The sequence below is a fragment of the Myxocyprinus asiaticus genome, chromosome 35, assembly GCF_019703515.2.
Source record: "Myxocyprinus asiaticus isolate MX2 ecotype Aquarium Trade chromosome 35, UBuf_Myxa_2, whole genome shotgun sequence".
In the NCBI taxonomy this organism is placed as follows: Eukaryota; Metazoa; Chordata; class Actinopteri; order Cypriniformes; family Catostomidae; genus Myxocyprinus; species Myxocyprinus asiaticus.
Window position 1 is genome coordinate 6,132,844 of NC_059378.1, and position 18,798 is coordinate 6,151,641.

General features: G+C 37.4%; 1 protein-coding gene across 3 annotated transcripts in view; it reads left to right on the forward strand.

Annotated features, from left to right (window-relative positions):
* The first annotated feature begins 350 nt into the window (after positions 1-350).
* LOC127426174 (lysine-specific demethylase phf2-like) overlaps positions 351-18,798 on the forward strand; it is a 55,431-nt gene continuing 36,983 nt past the window's right edge. For 2 of the 3 annotated variants that reach the window (XM_051672787.1, XM_051672789.1), the window contains exons 1-7: positions 351-1,546; positions 11,661-11,746; positions 13,151-13,265; positions 13,508-13,668; positions 14,992-15,133; positions 15,942-16,128; positions 17,921-18,083. In XM_051672787.1, the coding sequence (XP_051528747.1) occupies positions 1,449-1,546; positions 11,661-11,746; positions 13,151-13,265; positions 13,508-13,668; positions 14,992-15,133; positions 15,942-16,128; positions 17,921-18,083 (952 nt within the window). In that variant the 5' untranslated portion in view covers positions 351-1,448. Of the gene's footprint in view, positions 1,547-11,399; positions 11,547-11,660; positions 11,747-13,150; positions 13,266-13,507; positions 13,669-14,991; positions 15,134-15,941; positions 16,129-17,920; positions 18,084-18,798 lie in introns of those variants that run through there. The other variant, XM_051672790.1, reaches the window with a different exon arrangement.

Sequence of the window (18,798 nt, forward strand, 5' to 3'; positions counted from 1 at the left end):
GATTTGGACTGTGGCATGATTGTTGGCGCCAGACGGGCTGGTTTGAGTATTTCTGTAACTGCTGATCTCCTGGGATTTTCACACATAACAGTCTCTACAATTTACTCCGAATGGTGCAAAAAATAAAAAACATCCAGTGAGTGACAGTTCTGTGGACAGAAACGCCTTGTTGATGAGAGAGGTCAACAGAGAATGGCCAGACTGGTTTGAACTGACAAAGTTTACGGTAACTCAGATAACGGCTCTGTACAATTGTGGTGAGAAGAAAATGCTATTCTGAGATGCGGGTTGGCACTGTTTTGGCAGCAGGAGGGGGACCTACACAATATTAGGCAGGTGGTTTTAATGTTGTGGCTGATTGGTGTATTTACAAAAAAAATTATTATAACCTTGTAAAATGACAACTTTATGTACTCTATATTGCTTTATGACACTACATTTCTATATAACTCTATGTAGATATATTTGGACCACTACTTGAGGGATTACCATCGTGCCCTTGCTGTGAACTAGGCATCTAACCTTAGGTTCTACATAGGGACTGTCCCTGTAGTAATAGGTGTAATGCCATGCACTTTGGATAAAAGCATTGGCTGAATGACAACTTAGTATACTTGCATAACACACAATTATTAGGACATGGTATTTAACATATATTTAATTACATGTCAAATGGAAACTGAAAATAATCAAGGCATTACAACAGTAACATAAGTGTTAAATGCACGCAAAACTGAATGTAAAAAAAAAAAAAAAATGTCAGTTCATATGGTCAAAGACACTTTAATTATAGTCCAAATGTAGACTTACATATGCACTCTAGGGTTAACAATTTTAAATAGACTACATATTTTGCCCGCTTTTAGTTTGCAGACTGTCATACAATTTAGCTATGATTATTTCAAATAAGGTCACATTTTAAGCAGCTCTGATGCTCTTCTTTTAATCCACACACTTCTATGTCATACAACTGAATAAGACCGTATTAACGGTGAATGTGTCTCTGCTGCAGCTGCTTCGACGGTTGGCTGGAGATCCCTGGCGGTGGAGATCTCTTGTTTCTACCGTCCCGGGAAACCCTGAGAAGCAGCCGCAGCGTTTAATGAGCTCCATTCATCTGGACCAGCATGACCGAGGCGATTTTTTTCTCGTGTTGTAGATTGACGTAACAACATGACAATGAAAGGATGCATTTTCGGACGCTTTATGAAAGTCTCGATGCTTGTATAGTCACCAGGGGGCATGCACACGTCAGTGCAGCGCGGGGAAACATTGTAACATTCCAACCTTTTGTAACATTGTAACATCGGATCGGGGAAACGCGTTTGAATGGAACTCGATGTCCAGCGGCACTAGCAGCAGCTCGTCTCGCAGTCGTCTGTTTTGCGGGAGGGTTCCTGCTGCTCCCCCCATCCATCTCTCCGGCTGTTGTTGTGAATTGATCTAACATGGCGACTGTACCCGTGTATTGCATCTGCAGATTACCGTACGACGTAACCCAGTTTATGATCGAATGCGACGCCTGCAAAGACTGGTTTCACGGCAGGTAAGCGCAATATTTTGTTGGAGTATGTAAAGTGTTGGTTTGTATGGATGCGTTTCGCTCGCGTCCGCCCTAGTTGCACATTTCGGTGGCTACATTTGCATTGCACTAAAGAGCGAGGGCCGCTTGAAGAAGAAGGCGGAGTTATATTTAGCTGGCTCGGTTGACACATTTTTGTGGACTGTACAAAAAAATAAAAGTCAATTGTAATGCCATATTTCGATGTTTTTTCAACGATCTGCGATCAATCCGCGTGCATTGCGCGCTTTGGTTGAGTGTCTGAGTGTTACGCTGTTGTTGTCGGAGTAGCGAGCCGCGGGTGTCTGCGAATCCGAATGGATAATTTTTTTATTTTATTTTATTTTTTACCGAATTATACGTCTCTAATGTGTTGTAATCATCCGTATTGTGTCCTACATTAGTGCTTTAACTAACAGGATCTGAAATACCGTACGTGTCCACTCTGGACTTGTATAGAGATACGTGGACGTACAAGAATAATAGGCTGCATATGAGCCAGACATTGCAGATTGTGAGCTGCTCTGCACATTTGAACATGTATGACATCTACCCATTATCACAGACTGTATTCAGCATGATCAAGGCCAATAAGTTGAGTTTTATTCGCTGTAGGGTGCCGTTTAGGTACTCTGGATCATCACTGACAGCAGCATGTAGTCATAGCAAATCAGTGTATCCCGATGCGAGAATGGAAGTCGCTTAACAGTATGTTATTTTTCGAATTCTGCTTGAATTTCCCCTGTCTGTTATTTGTGTTGTGAAATAACCGAATCTTCTGCGAGCAAATGTATTTGAAAATTCCATTTCGTAGATGTAAACAAAGAACAAGCGTTCCAGTTCGCTGACTGATACATTTACGCGCGTTTAATTTTAACCCTTCCACGTTCTGAGTGATGTTTAAAATTCAGACGTTGCTTTGGTTTACTCGCAAAAATTAGACGGTTTGTTAAGGAAATAAACAAGTTGTAGTACTAAAATACTTGGTTAAACACGCAAAAGGCGTCATTAACAGAATCGTCTGATCTCATTCTCGTTTTCTGAATAAAATGTGGCTGACTGCTTATTAAAGTGTTTTTTTTAATGTGCGAGAAAGTGTTTAAAATCACACTGATGTAGCTGTTTCCGCTGAAGGTGTTAGACTGATTGAGCTTTACCGCCCTCAGTGATTTTAAACCTCCGTGACCTCTGTAGAGAGGTCAGGGAGATCACATAAATGGAGAAAAATAAATATTTTCTAGTATTACTAGAAATGTAAGCACAAAAGTAACGTTTAATTTAGCTATTTTTTTTTTTTTTAAATTAATAAATGTTTTTAAATAAAAATTCTGTATTGACATATATCTATACAGGACACTACTTTGTATTTCATTGTTGTTACTATATTGTTATAATCATGAACTCTGTTGCTACTTTTTTATTTATTTATTTATTTTTTTGGCAGAAATTACATTCTGTCTTATCCATCAAGTGCATACTATTAGTTACAAGCCTTATTAGATGTGCATCAGTTTTTAGACAGTTTATATATCAATAATTTCCATTGCTAAGCAGCTCCATACATAATGTGTGCATACAGAGCTCCACAGAACTGCAACGCCTGTCATTCACGAAGTTCTACACATCCCCCGCACCTTGCCTATGTATGTGTATGTGTATGAAATATTTAGGATATTTTGATGATGCTTTCAGCTACCAATAATTTTGTAGAACTCTAGTCTCCGTTGTCGTTTCAGCAGTTTACCCCTCAAAATCAACACACAGGCTTGCAGATAAGCTGTTTTAATGGCTGGCATCACGTGGCCACTTTTGAGCCTCCTGACTTTGGGTGACTCTGTAACTCTCAGGTTAAAACTCACTTTTACCCCTAGACGACCTGGGATCCTAACTAGAATACTGCTGGTGGATTTTTACACAATGCTACCCTTCACAAAGGCTGCATTTATACATGGGCTTACCTGGGCTTAAAGGGATAGTTCACCCAAAATGACAATTCTCTCATCATTTACTCACTCTTAGTCCATCCTACATGTTAATGACTTTCTTTCTTCTGCCATACACAAACTATGATTTTTAGAAGAATATCTCAGCTCTGTAGGTCCATACAATGCAAGTGAATGGTGGCCAGAACTTAGAACTCAACTTTATTGTCCTTAAAAGGCCATTTGTTTTGTAGACAGCAGTATACACACACATGTACAACAACACAACCCACACAAATTGACTTACATTATAATGAGCCATTCAGTAACATGGTCACTGCAGGGATAAAAGAAGTCCTATATCTATTTGTTTTACAGAAAGTGATTTTAAAGCTCCGACCCGAGGGAAACAATTAAAATTCATTAAACAGTGGGTGATTTACATCAGAAAGGACTGACCGGCCCTTCCTAGTCGCCCTTGTTTTGTAAAGTTGTGTAATATTACTTAAGTCAGTCCCTACCATCTTACTACACATTTGAACTATATTACTCAACTTACCCCTATTCCTTACATTAAGATTTCCGTACCAGCAAGTAATGGAAAAGGTTAAGACAGATTCGATAAAACAAGTGTAAAACATTTTCATAAAAGAGACATCCATATTAAAAAGTTTCCTCAGAAAATACATGCGCTGAAGAGCTTTCCCTCTAATGACATTGCCTCAAAATGTAATTTGTCATCGAGTACTATACCTAAATATTTGTATTGCTTGACCACCTCTACATCCTGTACATTTATGACAGCAGGCACAACAGGTGCCGGATTCTTATGGAATTCGAAGGACATCTCTTTTGTTTTATAAACTCTGATATTTAAAAAGGAAGCATCACACCATTGAATAAAATGATCTACCACTGGACCACGACTACCATCTAACTCGCTGAGGAGAGACACGATGACTGAATCGTCTGGAAATTTAGTATTGTGTCTCCCCTCAAAGTTACTCCGACAGTCATCGGTTTACAAAGAAAACAGAAGAGGGGACAGAACACAACTCTGTGGCGAGCCAGTGGAATACAACCATTAATTAGACAGCGCGCTATTAACTCGAACTATTTGAGGTCTATAAAAAATCAATTCAACCAACCAACACACAATTTTAAAATCCAAATGAAAATTATCAGTACATTTTCTTGCTAGGATATGGGGCTGAATACAATTAAAAGCAAAGAAAAATCAATAAAAAGCATGTGTACATGATTTTTTGTCCCTTCCAGGTGCCTCAAAACCATATTTAACAAAGTACAAGTAGCATCTTCCACTCCTCTACCTGGTCTAGGAGGGTAAAGTGCTATCTCTGTCAAGGCTAAGATCTCTTTCCTGATTATTTTTTCAAAAGACTTCATCACTAAAGAAGTAAGTGCCACCGGCTTGTAATCATTAAAGGAAAGAGGATTCCTTTTCTTTGCAACTGGAACTACTATGGAATCTTTCCAAAGACGAGGGACTTTAGAGAGCTTTAGTGGTTTATTGAAAATAAATGAATAAATATCTGAAAGCTGCTCTGCGCAGTTCCTCAGCAGTCTGCCACCAATAAGATCAGGGCCTGGGCTCTTCTTAGCTTTAACCTGACTAAAACATTTCCGAACATCATCCTGAGTGTCAAATCGAGTATAAAGTAAGTGAAAATCATTTGCTAGTTCATGACTGAGTTTCCTTCCTAAATCAATACTTTTAGTCTTCTGTTTGGTACCAATGATAGACTTCACTGCATCCCAGGCTAAATGAGATTTTCCATTTTTAAACAAAGACTCTACCTTTTCCTTACATTGTAATTTAGCTTATTTTACTTCATTTCTCACTTGTTTCTGAGCCTCTCTATACCGAATGCTATCTCCCTGTTTAAAATAAGTATTCCTTACATTAATTACATTTTTAACATATTTAGTGATCCATGGCTTGAAATTCGGAAATACTATACAAGGTTTCTGTTGAATGACCAAGTCTTCACAAAATAAAATGTAAGCAGTCACAGTCTCTGTGAGATCATCCAGATCAGTACATACAGACTTAAACATTTCCCAATGGGTACAATCAAAACATCCCATCAAGCCTTGAATCGAATCATCAGAACACACAGGAACTAACCTTTTCTCTGTTTTTCCCCTTTTCAAAACAGGGTTGTAAACAGGAGCTAGGTAAACAGCATAATGATCAGACAGGCCCAGAGGGGCTTTTAAGACGACTTATGTGCCCCTTTAATGGACCCATAACAGAGATCCAAGTACTTTCCGTGTCTAGTTGGACAGTATTGATAAAAGTGGCTGAGTGATTTCTCCATGTTACAGTGATTAAAATCTCCCATCACAATGTTAGGTGCGTCAGGTGAAATACACATTAGTCTTTGGGTGGATGTAAACGACAGAAATAATTTTTTTTGAAACTCCCGGGGCAAGTAAATGGGAAGAAGTGATACCGACATCAATTCAGTGTCAGGACTACACACAGATTCCCTCAAAATCACAGACTTGCACCAACGTTCGTTAACATAAATACATAAACCTCCACCCAACGCGTCTCTGTCCATCCGCATTGGGACACCAAAGCCCTCGATTTCGAGATCAGAGTTTAAATCATGCTCTTTGAGCCAGGTCTCAGTCAAAGAAATTACACGTGCATTCCTATATTCCGAGAGAAATCGAACGTTTGCTTGTAGATCATCTACTTTATTTCGTAGAGACTGAACGTTAGCTAGAATTATTGAAGGGAATGGAATGCAATTAAAAAGCTGTTTATGCAGTCTGTGCCCCACTGCCCCCTTCTTTCCCTTTTTCCTCCTCACCTTCTGACTGGTAGTATCTTCTGTGCCTGCAGAAGAAAGGGATGACCTTAAAATTTCCAAAGTCAAGTCGAGGGTTTGATCCAGCACTCCATGATCAAGATCACGATATGCCATAAGAAAGTCCCGGCTGTACTGGAGACGCTCTCCATTCCCACGCTGTCCTCTCGTAAAATTTCCAAGGAGTAGCAAAACAGCCAAATAGCTGGCAAACTTGCAGTATATCATGATGGCTCAACATAAATAGTAAGTAAAAACGTAAAAACAAACGAGTAACACTAACAAACTAAACAAACAATTGATGAACAATCATTCAAACGTTAGAAGGTCCAAAAAGCACATAAAGGCAGCATAAAAGTAATCCATATGACTCCAGTGGTTAAATCCATAACTTCAGAAGCGATATGATAGGTGTGGGTGAGAAACAGATCAATATTTAAGTCCTTTTTTACTATGATTCTCCACTTTCACTTTCACATTCTTCTTTTGTTTTTGGCCATTCGGGTTAGAATTCACATTCTTCGTGCATATTGCCACCTGCTGGGCAGGAAGGAGAATGTCTAGTAAAGAAAAACGTAAATATTGATCTGTTTCTCACCCACACCTATATCACTTCTGAATATATAGATGTAACCACTGCAGTCATATGGATTACTTTTACGCTGTCTTTATGTGCTTTTTGAAATGTAACAATTTTGGTACCCATTCACTTGCATTGTATGGACCACCTACAGAGATATTCTTCTAAAAATATTTGTTTGTGTTCAGCAGAAGAAAGTCAAACACATCTAGGATGGCATGAGGGTGAGTAAATTATGAGGATAAATCAGTAGCAAAACTGAGAGCCTGCATATTTGGATTTGAGAACTTGTACAATAAATATTTGACGTCATCGCGTACAAAAACGTCCCATTTGATTAGCTAGGCATCAACCAATAAAACGACTTCATTGCCCCCTCCCCCCCAAACATTGGTCTTGCTCAATCGCATCAGTATTTTCAAGTGAGTTTTGCTACGTTTTTTCGCAAATTTAGTTGCAAAAGTCAAGGTGTGAAGATTTAAATTTGCAGTGCCAGATTTGAGTGGTTGTAAGTGCCGATTTGTGGTTGTACTGCGAAAATAAATTAAAATAAATTAAAGTACAAAAGTTAATGTGTAATACAAATTATTGTCTGTAGTTGTATTTATGTGAATGTCATTTTACACATTTGTGACTACTTGTCTGCAATAGTGAATTCAGAACCTTTGAATTATTATCTGTGAGTGCAGATTGCAACATTCAACTTCAAATTCTTATTTTACAAGTTTTCACATCGGTGCTGTAAGTGTAAATTTCAACTTACAAGTACAAATATTTATTGTACAAGTTCAAATCCAAATATGCAAGCTCTCGAGTTTTGCTACTGATTTCTCTTCATAGTAAATGATGAAAGAATTTTCATTTTTGGGTGAACATACTTACTGCAGCCCTGACCTTGACCTGACTACTTTGAATCATTTTGTTTTCTTAGAAGCCTTCATAGCCTTCTGAAATAGAACATTAATTAGATCTACTACTATGTTATTACATGTCTCATTTGTTATAAATGTAAACTGTTTTTCTGTGACAACACACTTTTTCAATTGAAAACAGCCATGTTGTTGTAATGACTCTCGCTAACATACTGGCCGAAGAACAGAAATAGAAGCGTTTTTTAACACTGCTGTCTGCAGCACACCTCCAAATCCTGACCACATGCTTCTGTTTGTGATGGTGGGCGTGCTTGGCTCTTCAGGTGGTAGGATAATGTATGACATCATCTTCTCTCACAGGGCAGGATGCCAGCTACAAGTGGCGCATCAGATCCTAAATGAGTTTTGTTCCATTAGCGATAAGACAGAGCATTGTGCCAGCTTATTTAATATGTTATAAGGATACTGTAACTGCACCTGCTTCTGGGATGCATGTACAGTTTATGACATTTTAGGAGGGAATAACTTAGAGCTGAGGTAAATGCCTTTTTTGTTTTGGGTTTTATTTGTGGGTGTCAGAATTACATTGGTTGATGAATATTAAATACAAATCTCAGTGCATAACTAAAATGTGTTACTGCATTGATTGCTACTGTGCTACAAACGTCCAAAAATATGCTTGCAAATTATTATTGATTGATATGTTTATTGAATGTTTGTTTATGTGTATTGTATTTGTTTATTAGTACTTACCAGCAAACCCAAGCTGTAACTGAATCTGTCATTGAAGTGTACATTTTTTATTAAATGATCAAGGTAAGTAAGATACAGTGACAGCACTGGCCCTATGGGTGCAAGTTACAGTTCCATCAACTTTCCTGAAACTCTTTAAGACTACTGTTGAGTCCTCTGCCATTGCTGATTTTAACTAGATGCTTTCTTAGACGTGACTATTTCCAGAAAGCTGTTTTGAGATTTTCTCTTAAGGATGATCAACCTAAAAATGAAAGTTCTGTCATTATTTACGCACCCTCATGTTGTTCTAAACCCGTATGACCGTATTCTTGGTTCCGTGAAAAGGCCCGGGTATGCTTAGTTTTTCTGTGTTCCGGTTCGGATCGCACCCGGTCGACTGCGTTGCCTTTCAAAGTATACTCTTTTGACTGCGAGCGAATACAAACCTGTTCGATGCATGCGCACTACGACTGCTTTGTGATTAGAGGTAGACCGATAAATTGGTTTTACCATTTAATCGGTGCAGATGTTTTTTTTTTTTTATTCATCCGTGTTCCTCTGTGGCCGGCACTTAAGATTATACTGTTAGAACAGCTTGGTTCAACAGTATAACTGTAGCCTTTAAAGGTGAAATAAGTAATTTATCCAAAAAAATCTATCATTACTTTAATGTATATATTGTTATTTTGATTAGATAACCAAGTGTTCTTAATTGAAGCGAGGGAATGCAAAGAAAAATGCGACTATATGGAAATGTGCCCCTTCAGCACATACATCACAATCTCCAACTTAATATCTTATTCATAAGTAAATAGAAAATACTTAACTATAGAGCACTGTAATAGAGCCAATTCTCCAAAATTTCAAAATAAGAGTTCCCGGTGTGTTTGGGGCTTGTTTATAGTAAAGATCCCACTTTATGCACCAAATCATAATTTGTTTTTAAAACTATCGACCGATTAATCGGTTATCAGCCTTTTCTACCACCATAGTTATTGTATCGGCACAATCCACTATCAGTCGACCTCTATTTGTGATACTCTTTTAGTTCAGTCAACAGCAGGCAATGCGTTGACAATGCACACAGATGAGGACTGACTAAGAATTGTTTTTAAAACTATCGACCAATTAATCGGTTATCGGCCATTTCCACCACCATAGTTATCGTATCGGCACAATCCACTATCGGTCGACCTCTGTTTGTTATACTCTAATATTTGTCAACTGCTGGCTCATGCATTGACAATGCGCACAGACAAGGACTGACAAAGAATTTTTTTTAAAACTATTGACCGATTAATCGGTTATCGGCCATTTCCACCACCATAGTTATCATATCGGCACAATCCACTATCGGTCGACCTCTATTTATGATACTCTTTTAGTTCAGTCAACGGCAGGCGCATGCGCTGACGATGTGTACAAACGAGGAATGACTAAGGATTTTTTTTCTAAAAGCTATCGACTGATTAATCGGTTATTAGCCTTTTCCACCACCATAGTTATCGGTATTGCCACAATCCACTGTCGGTCGACCTCTATTTGTGATACTCTTTTAGTTCAGTCAGCTGCTGGCTCATGCGCTGACGATGCACACAGATGATGACTAAGATTTTTTTTTGTTGTTGTTGTTTTTTACTATTGAACGATTAATCGGTTATCTGCCTTTTCTACCACCATAGTTATCGGTATCGGCACAATCCACTATCAGTCGACCTCTATTTGTGATACCCTTTTAGTTCAGTCAGTGGCAAGCACATGCGTTGAGGATGTACACAGACGAGGACTGTCTGCATGTCGAGAAAATCTGGGTCGCACGCAGATAGTGTTGATGAAGAAATTTTGTGTCACGCATGCTATGCGCGGAGCGATCAGCAACGCGGACAACTGAAGTATACTTTGGCCTTAACACAAAAGATGTTCAGTCACCATTCACTTTCATTGCATCTTTTGTTTCATACTGTGTAAGTAAATGGTGACTGCCCAGCATTCTTTTTGCTAAACATCTCCTTTTGTGTTCCAAAGACAAAAGAAAGTCATACAGGTTTGTAACAGCATTAGGGTGAACAAATGATGACAGAATTTTTCTTTTTGGGTGAACAGCCCCTTTAACATACAAAATGGCCCTGTAAATAAATATGATCATCATACAGTCTTCTGCAAATGCATTGCAGGCAGTCATTTGAAGATTGAAAGGCAGTTGTGCCAAAAAAGCATTTCTGGCAATCCAATGAACTGTCAACATGCCATTTAGTATTTAATGTGATTTTACTGGGAGACAAGTGATAAATCGATAAGGGATTGGCCCCATAAGGACAATATGTAGATGCACGTGATGGGAATTAGCGGAGGAGAGGTGTAAAACTTTAAAGAGTGTATTTTACTGCTAATCCTGATGCACAAGTGGGTGATTTGACCCATCACACCCACATGCATATGTTGTTGTCCTGAGGCTCAGTAAAACTTGGCTCCTGACACACCCACCATCTGAGTGGGCATTATTTGTGACGCAAGTCTTCATGTAGTAGTTATACCATGCTAGAGGAAAGCCTACAAGAGAAAACTCCTAATTCAGTATTCCCTCCATTACATTATACCATTACAGCACCCCCTAATGGCAGAAATGTAGTTTGGTTACATTTGGTTTGTGTTTGGGCATTGGTTTTGCTTCAGAACCCAGATATTACATCAGACGACCCAACAAAGTACTAAATTTGTGTATTGTACAAATATAAATGTAAGCATGTGCTTAAAACCTTGAAATGTATGTGCTTTGACTGTCTTGTAGGAAGTTTTTTCTCTTTGCTTTTAAAAGTTGATAAGCTTATTTATTTTGCTGTTCAAATATGCATGAATATATGAGCTGCATTTCATTGTTTGCATTTAGCATTGTTTTTTCGACCCAGAACAGACCTGCAACCCATTTTTGGGTTAGATACCACTGGTATAGGGGATTGAATGAAATAAGAAACACCATTAGCACTGCGGATGGGGTGACACAAATGCATATATTGCGGATTTGTTTTTCCAAAAAAAGTATGAACTATATTAATATTTTGTTTGCCCTGACTCAGTGCTGTTTAAATAATTTTGCAATTATTTCATTAATAAATGGATGCATAATCGGATTCCATGTTTGATGTGTTACAGCTGTGTGGGAGTGGATGAAGATGAAGCACCAGACATTGACATCTATCACTGTCCAAACTGTGAAAAGACTCATGGCAAATCCACCTGTGAGTATCTTTCTTTGCTAATCTGAATGAATGAAAACAGGCTTTGGATTCACTACCAGTCAAAAGTTTGGACACACCTAATCATTTTATATTATTACTATTTTTTAAAAACAAAAAATTGAACAAATCAAAACTATCTTGAATAGAGATAGAAGATATATCGGTTTTAACCGATTAATCGGTGCGGATAGTTGCTTTATGGAACTTTCGGTTATCTGCAAAAATCTACGGAAAACATATTTTTAATTCCTCTGTGTTCCTCTAACCCTAACCATAGCCCCGTCAACTTCATGAATTCAGATAAAGTATAATTTACGTGCACAGTGCTAGTGCTTAAAGCAAATTCTCTGCAGCGCTTTTAAAGGGATAGTTCACCCAAAAATGAAAGTTCTCTCATCATCTACTCACCCTCATGCCATCCTAGATGTGTGACTTTCTTTCTTCTGCGGAACACAAATTATGATTTAATATCTCAGCTCTGTAGGTCCATGCAATGCAAGTGAATGGGTACCAAAATTTTGACTCTCCAAAAAGCCATATGATAAGTGTGGGTGAGAAACAGATAAATATTTATGACCTTTTTTTGCTAGAAATTATTTTACCTGCCCTGTATGCTTGAAGAATGTGAATCACCAAAAACACAAGAAGAAGAATGTGAAATTAAAAGTTAAAGTAAAGATTGACTGAGCAGGGAGGAGAATTTATAGTAAAAAAGGACTTAAATATTGATCTGTTTCTCACCCACACCTATCATATGGCTTCTGAAGACATGGATTTAACAACTGGAGTCATATGGATTACTTTTATGGTGATTTATGTGATTTTTGGAGCTTCAAAATTTAGGCACCCATTCATTTGCATTGTATGGACCAAAAGACCTCAAAAATCTTTGTTTGAGTTCAGCAGATAATGGAAAGTCATACACATCTGGGAGTTAAAACTTTCATTTTTGGGTGAACTATTGCTTAAATGTGGAGTTCAAAACAGCATGAATCATGTGAATGTGTTTTCTAAAACATTACCATTACATATTGTTTTCTTTTCTAAGAAAGAACTAAATGCATTTTGACAGGAAAATAAGTATATATGGAGTCTAATTTAAGCACTTTCAAAATCTGCTATTGATCGCGATTAACTGAAAAATCATGCGATTAATCACGATTAAATTCTTTAATCGACTGACAACACTATAAAAAAACCTTTATCTGGTGAATCTACAGGTTATAATTTGGTAAATAATTAATTATAGAGCATTTTAACAGAGCCAAGACTTTGTCATTTCAAAATAAGAGTCCCATGTGTGTTTTGGGTTTGTTCTGTAAAAAAAGTTGGAAAAGTTTTGTGCTTTATAAAGTAACCGGCAACCAAGAAAAACATGTCTTAGTATGACCTGGTTTGTTTCAGTGAAAAAGAAAAAGAGCTGGAATAAGCATGACACGGGGCAAAGTGGAGATGTCAAACCGGTTCAGAACGGCAGTCAGGTGTTCATCAAAGAGCTACGCAGCAGGACATTCCCGAGGTATGTCTGCATTCATGTACCTTTAATCTGCAGTGGAGATGACCCCAGCCCAACCTGCAGAAGTTAAAGGGCCAGCGCTCCTTATAATTTCCATGTCTTTCAGTTCAGTGGCCAGAAGATGGCAGTCCAAGACCAGCTTTTTCTACACCAAACATCCCCAAAAAAATTCAAATTTGATGTCTCAGAGAGATAATGTGGGTTATTACCTGTACAACACACTGATGATGTGTTTTCCACTGCAGTTCAGAAGATGTTGTGGTCAAGCTCTCCGGGAGTCAGCTAACATTGGATTACCTGGAGGAGAATGGATTCAACGAGCCCATTCTGATTCAGAAGAAAGATGGTCTTGGGATGGCCATGCCTGCGCCCACATTCTACATCAGTGATGTGGAAAACTATGTTGGTAAGGGTTAGAATAGGTGATGTGTTATAGATTATTAATTATGAAATTCATTATTTATGTTCTAACAGGGTAACACTTTACAATAAGGTTGTATGTTTTAACATTAGTTAATGCATTAGGGATCATCAACTAAAAATGAACAATCATTTATAAAGCATTTTGTCATTTTAGTTAATGTAAATGTATAAATATATGCTGTTGTTCATTGTTAATTCATGTTAGTTCATAATGCATTATACAGTATAATGTAAACATATACTTTAACTTTTAAAATGAATTAGTATATTTAAAAAAAAAAAAAAAACATTAACCAAGATTAATTAATGCTGTAAAAGTAATTTCGATTTTTATTTCAGACAGCAAAAAAACCCAAAAAAGTAATTTCGAATTGTCCGTCGTTTATTTAAAAAATAAAGAAGCACAAATCTGGGTTACAGTGAGGCACTTACAATGGAAGTGAATGGGGCCACTCTGTAAACATTAAAATACTCTATGTTTTAGAAGTATAGCCACAGGACATAAGAATTATACGTGTTAGTATGATTTTAGTGTGATAAAATTGATAACTAACCATATCTGTGTAAAGTTATATCCAATATTACAAATTTGTTGTCAAGACAAAGTAACAACAGTAAACCCTGTGATCCAGGTAAGCAATTTTATCACACTAAAATCATCTTAACATGTATAAAGTTCACATCTTGTGGCTATAATTTTGAAACAGTATGTTTTTTAACATTTATGGACTGGTCCCATTCACTTCCATTGTAAGTGACCTAATGTAACTGCGTTTTTGCTTTTTTATTTTTTTAATAAATGAGGAACGAGATTATTTTCTGCGGTAATCAACACTGTACCACAAATGCTGTTGATTAAGCTTAACTTGAACTGAACCCGGAATATTCCTTTAACTATTGCTTTAACTAATATATCAATATCAAAATATAATCTCATTGTATAATTTTACCTGTTAGTGTAATTACTTAGATTTTACAGTGGTGTTTTCTTGGGTATAGCAAAAACAAGGTTTCTCTTTTTCTTTATGACTATTATCAAAGTACATGGTTATTACAAGAATACAATTTTTAGTTCTGCAAATCATGCTCTATATATTATTGCATTAGCATGTAGTGTTCACAAGAGGGCACCTTTGAAAAACTCTGACCAGTCCAAGAGCAATTGCATCACTGTGCAAAAATAACGCACTCAATTTTGATACTTATGATACTGCTTAAGAGTCAACAATGTGTATGACAATGTTTTAATTTGTGTACTTGGCTCCTTGAATGTATACTAATTGTTATCTGCTCTTTTCGTTTGAAGGGCCTGATGTTGTTGTGGATGTTGTGGATGTAACCAAACAGACCGACAGCCAGATGAAGTTAAAAGAATTTGTCGATTATTACTACAGCACAAACAGAAAGAAAGTATTAAATGTGATCAACCTGGAGTTTTCAGACACAAGGTAAGCAACCTATACAAAGTTGCTAGATAGAGTTAAAGGGAACATTCACCCAAAAATGTACTCACCCTAATGCCATCCCAGATGTGTGACTTTCTTTCTTCAGCAGAACATAAACAAAGATTTTTAGAAAATATTTAATCTCTGTAGGTCCATTTAATGCAAGTCAGTGGTGGCCAGAACTTTGAAGCTCAAAAAAAGCACATAAAGGCAGCATAAAAGTAATCCATACTTCTCCAGTTGTTTGATCCATGGTTTTAGAAGCGATATGATCGGTGTGGGTGAGAAACAGATCAATATTTAAGTCCTTGTTTACTATAAATCTCCACTTTCACTTTTACATTCTTCTTCTTTTGTTTTTGGCAATTCGCATTCTTCGTGCATATCACCACCTACTAGGCAGGGAGGAAAATTTACATTTTAAATATTAATCTCTTTCTCACCCATACCTATCATATCGCTTCTAAAAACATGGATTAAACAACTGGAGTTGAATGGATTACTTTTATGCTGCCTTTATGTGCTTTTTTGAGCTTCAAAGTTCTGGCCACCATTGACTTGCATTATATGGACCTTCAGAGCTGAGATATTCTTCTAAAAATCTTTGTGTTCAGCAGAAGAAAGAAAGTTATACACATCTGGGATGGCATGAGGGTGAGTAAATGATGAGAGAATTTTCATTTTAGGATGAACTATCCCTTTAATGTTGGGTGTTGTTGTATATATACAGTATATAGTGCTATTAAACAGGCGTATCTTAGTGAAGTATGGTAACAGGAATGTATACTGTTCCTCCCTTCATGTTTTCTAGAATGGCCAGCATTGTTGAGAGCCCGCAGATAGTTCGGAAGTTATCCTGGGTGGAGAACTACTGGCCTGACGATGCATTGTTGGGAAAGCCCAAAGTGTCCAAATACTGTCTTATCTGTGTGAAAGACAGCTACACAGACTTCCATATCGAGTGTGGCGGTGCCTCTGTATGGTATCACGTACTAAAGGTGAATTTGTTTTTTTACATATTACCAGTACAATGCTCTTCAATTACTATGACAAATAAGTGTAAATATACATTATACATGCAGTAGTCATTAAATAAATGCTTTGCTTTTTATACTTATAGCTTATTATGAATTTTTATACTGAAGAAACTGTTTGCAAGGCAGCACTGTATTGAGAATTAAGTAATCTTTTTCGTCGCCAAAATTTTCAGCTGTTAATTCAGCTCAAACCGCCGCTTATTGTATTGACTCTATTCAAACTTTTATTTATACATAGTTTTAAACAAAATGTTTGGCATTCAAAATCTAAAGATTTAATTTCTATAGAAACAAAGCCTGAAGGCCCAGATATACTTCCTACAAAATCGAAGAACGAACGGGTGTGATGTCATTTAGAATAAAATCTGGCCAAAAAGACGGTGGTTTGTAACAGCTTGCCTGGGCGAACTTTTAGGAAAAATTATTATCGGCTTCTAAAGACCTTCTTTCTGTCATTGGTCCACATCATCAGTAGGCATTATTAGCGAGCTGGTGCAGATTTACTTACATCTGTAGGGTCGTTCGCTTAGAGACATTTTCCAAGACAATGTCATGCGATTAAAAAAAAAAAAAAGGAATAAAATCTACTCAAATTCCCTCAAGTGGCCATTCACTCATGTGCCATCTGCAGCGAAAGCCATTCACACATCTGCCCAAAGTAAGCCTATAATTATTCTTTTGTCTTTATTCTACACATTAACACTTTTATACGCTCATCTTGCCAGTACACAGAGTGTAACCGGTGCACATTATGGCCGCGTGTTAGCGCATTAGCGTCATGAATTAATAATGTAAACAAGACAAATTAAACATTTTCCACTGCATATATATTACTTTAAATCATCGAGTGGTTGAACAGCTTCTTTTACTGATCTCATGTGAATTGTACTCATAGAATGAGGTTTAAAGTCATTGATAACACATTTTAATGTCACATTAGTTAAGGTTATATATATTATATAGGTTATATAGGTTATTATATAGAGTATATTGGGGCCTTTAAAGCTTACATAAACCTTTAATACTATTCTTTTGCTGCCTTGCAAGCACCGGTATTTCCTCGTGGAAATGCAAATCTAGTTTTTTTTTCTCCCCTTTTCTCACCAATTTGGAATGCCCAATTCCCAATGCGCGATAAGTCCTCGTGGTGGCGTAGTGACTCGCCTCAATCTGGGTGGCGGAGGATGAATCATAGTTGCCTCCGCGTCTGAGACCGTCAATCCGCGCATCTTATCACGTGGCTTGCTGAGTGCATTACCACAGAGACCTAGCATGTGTGGAGGCTTCACGCTATTCTCTGCGGCATCCACGCACAACTCACCACGCACCCCACCGAGAGTGAGAACCACATTATAGCGACCACGAGGAGGTTACCCCAATGTGACTCTACCCACTCTACCCACCCTAGCAACCGGGCCAATTGGTTGCTTAGGAAGCCTGACTGGAGTCACTCAGAATGCCCTGGATTCGAACTCGCGACTCCAGGTGTGGTAGTCAGCGTCTTTACTTGCTGAGCTACCCAGGACCCCCCAAATCTAGTTTTTAAATGAGTTATACTAAGTTAAATTAACATTTATTAGAAATAGTGTGAAGAAAAGCAAAGTAACTTTTTGGTTGAGTAAAAACACAATAACCGTACTGGGCAATTAAATCAGACCAGATACATTAGAACATTTTATTAACAGCAATAGAGATAAAAAATGACAACAGTGACAATTCCTGAATTATGTTTCCAATGTTGTGTCTTGTACAGGGAGAGAAAATCTTTTTCCTGATCAAGCCCACCTCTGCCAACCTGTCTCTGTATGAGCGCTGGAAGTCCTCCTCCAACCACAGCGAGATGTTTTTCGCTGATCAAGTGGACAAGTGTTACAAGTGCACGCTGAAACAAGGGCAAACTCTCTTCATTCCATCAGGTGAGGACATCTGGGTTGCCAGCAGAGGTTGCGCTAGAAAAATCTTTATCCGTCACTCTGACGGACTGAGTTGTAACATTTCCGTCATGGTCTATTTTTATCCATCATACTTTTTTTAATTTTGTAAGTACTACATTCATAGGAAATGTTTAGCGTCCATTATAATGGCATATACAATACATGACAGTGTATAGGCTTAAATAATAGCTATATTTTTTTACTCCCCAAGCAAGTCTGGTGAAACCAATGGGTTCTTGGGTGAAATTCTACCTGTCAATAAATCGCTGCACTAAGACAAGATTTTAAACTTTGCCGGTTACGTGCAGCTTTTAAAGGAATATTTGAAAATGCGCATACAATACATACATGCACAAGTACACGGAACTTTTTCAGTGTGATTGATATCACAGAATACACATTTCTGAAGCTCTAATGCAAGTACTGCTCTAAATTAACTGACAATTCTGCTCTAAATATCATGTTTGCGCTTATATTAAATGCAAGTAATTGGCAGATACAATGCTCTGCTTTTTCGCCCATTCATTTTGTTACTATATTCTTTGTGCTTTATTATAATAAAATAAAACACTAATCATGCATTAACACACAAACACAATGACTGATGTATGCAGTCATTAATTCAGAGACTGTCAAAATGATGGACAGCATTTGAAAATATCCATCAGTGTTTCAGAAAATCTGTAAATGCCAGGGA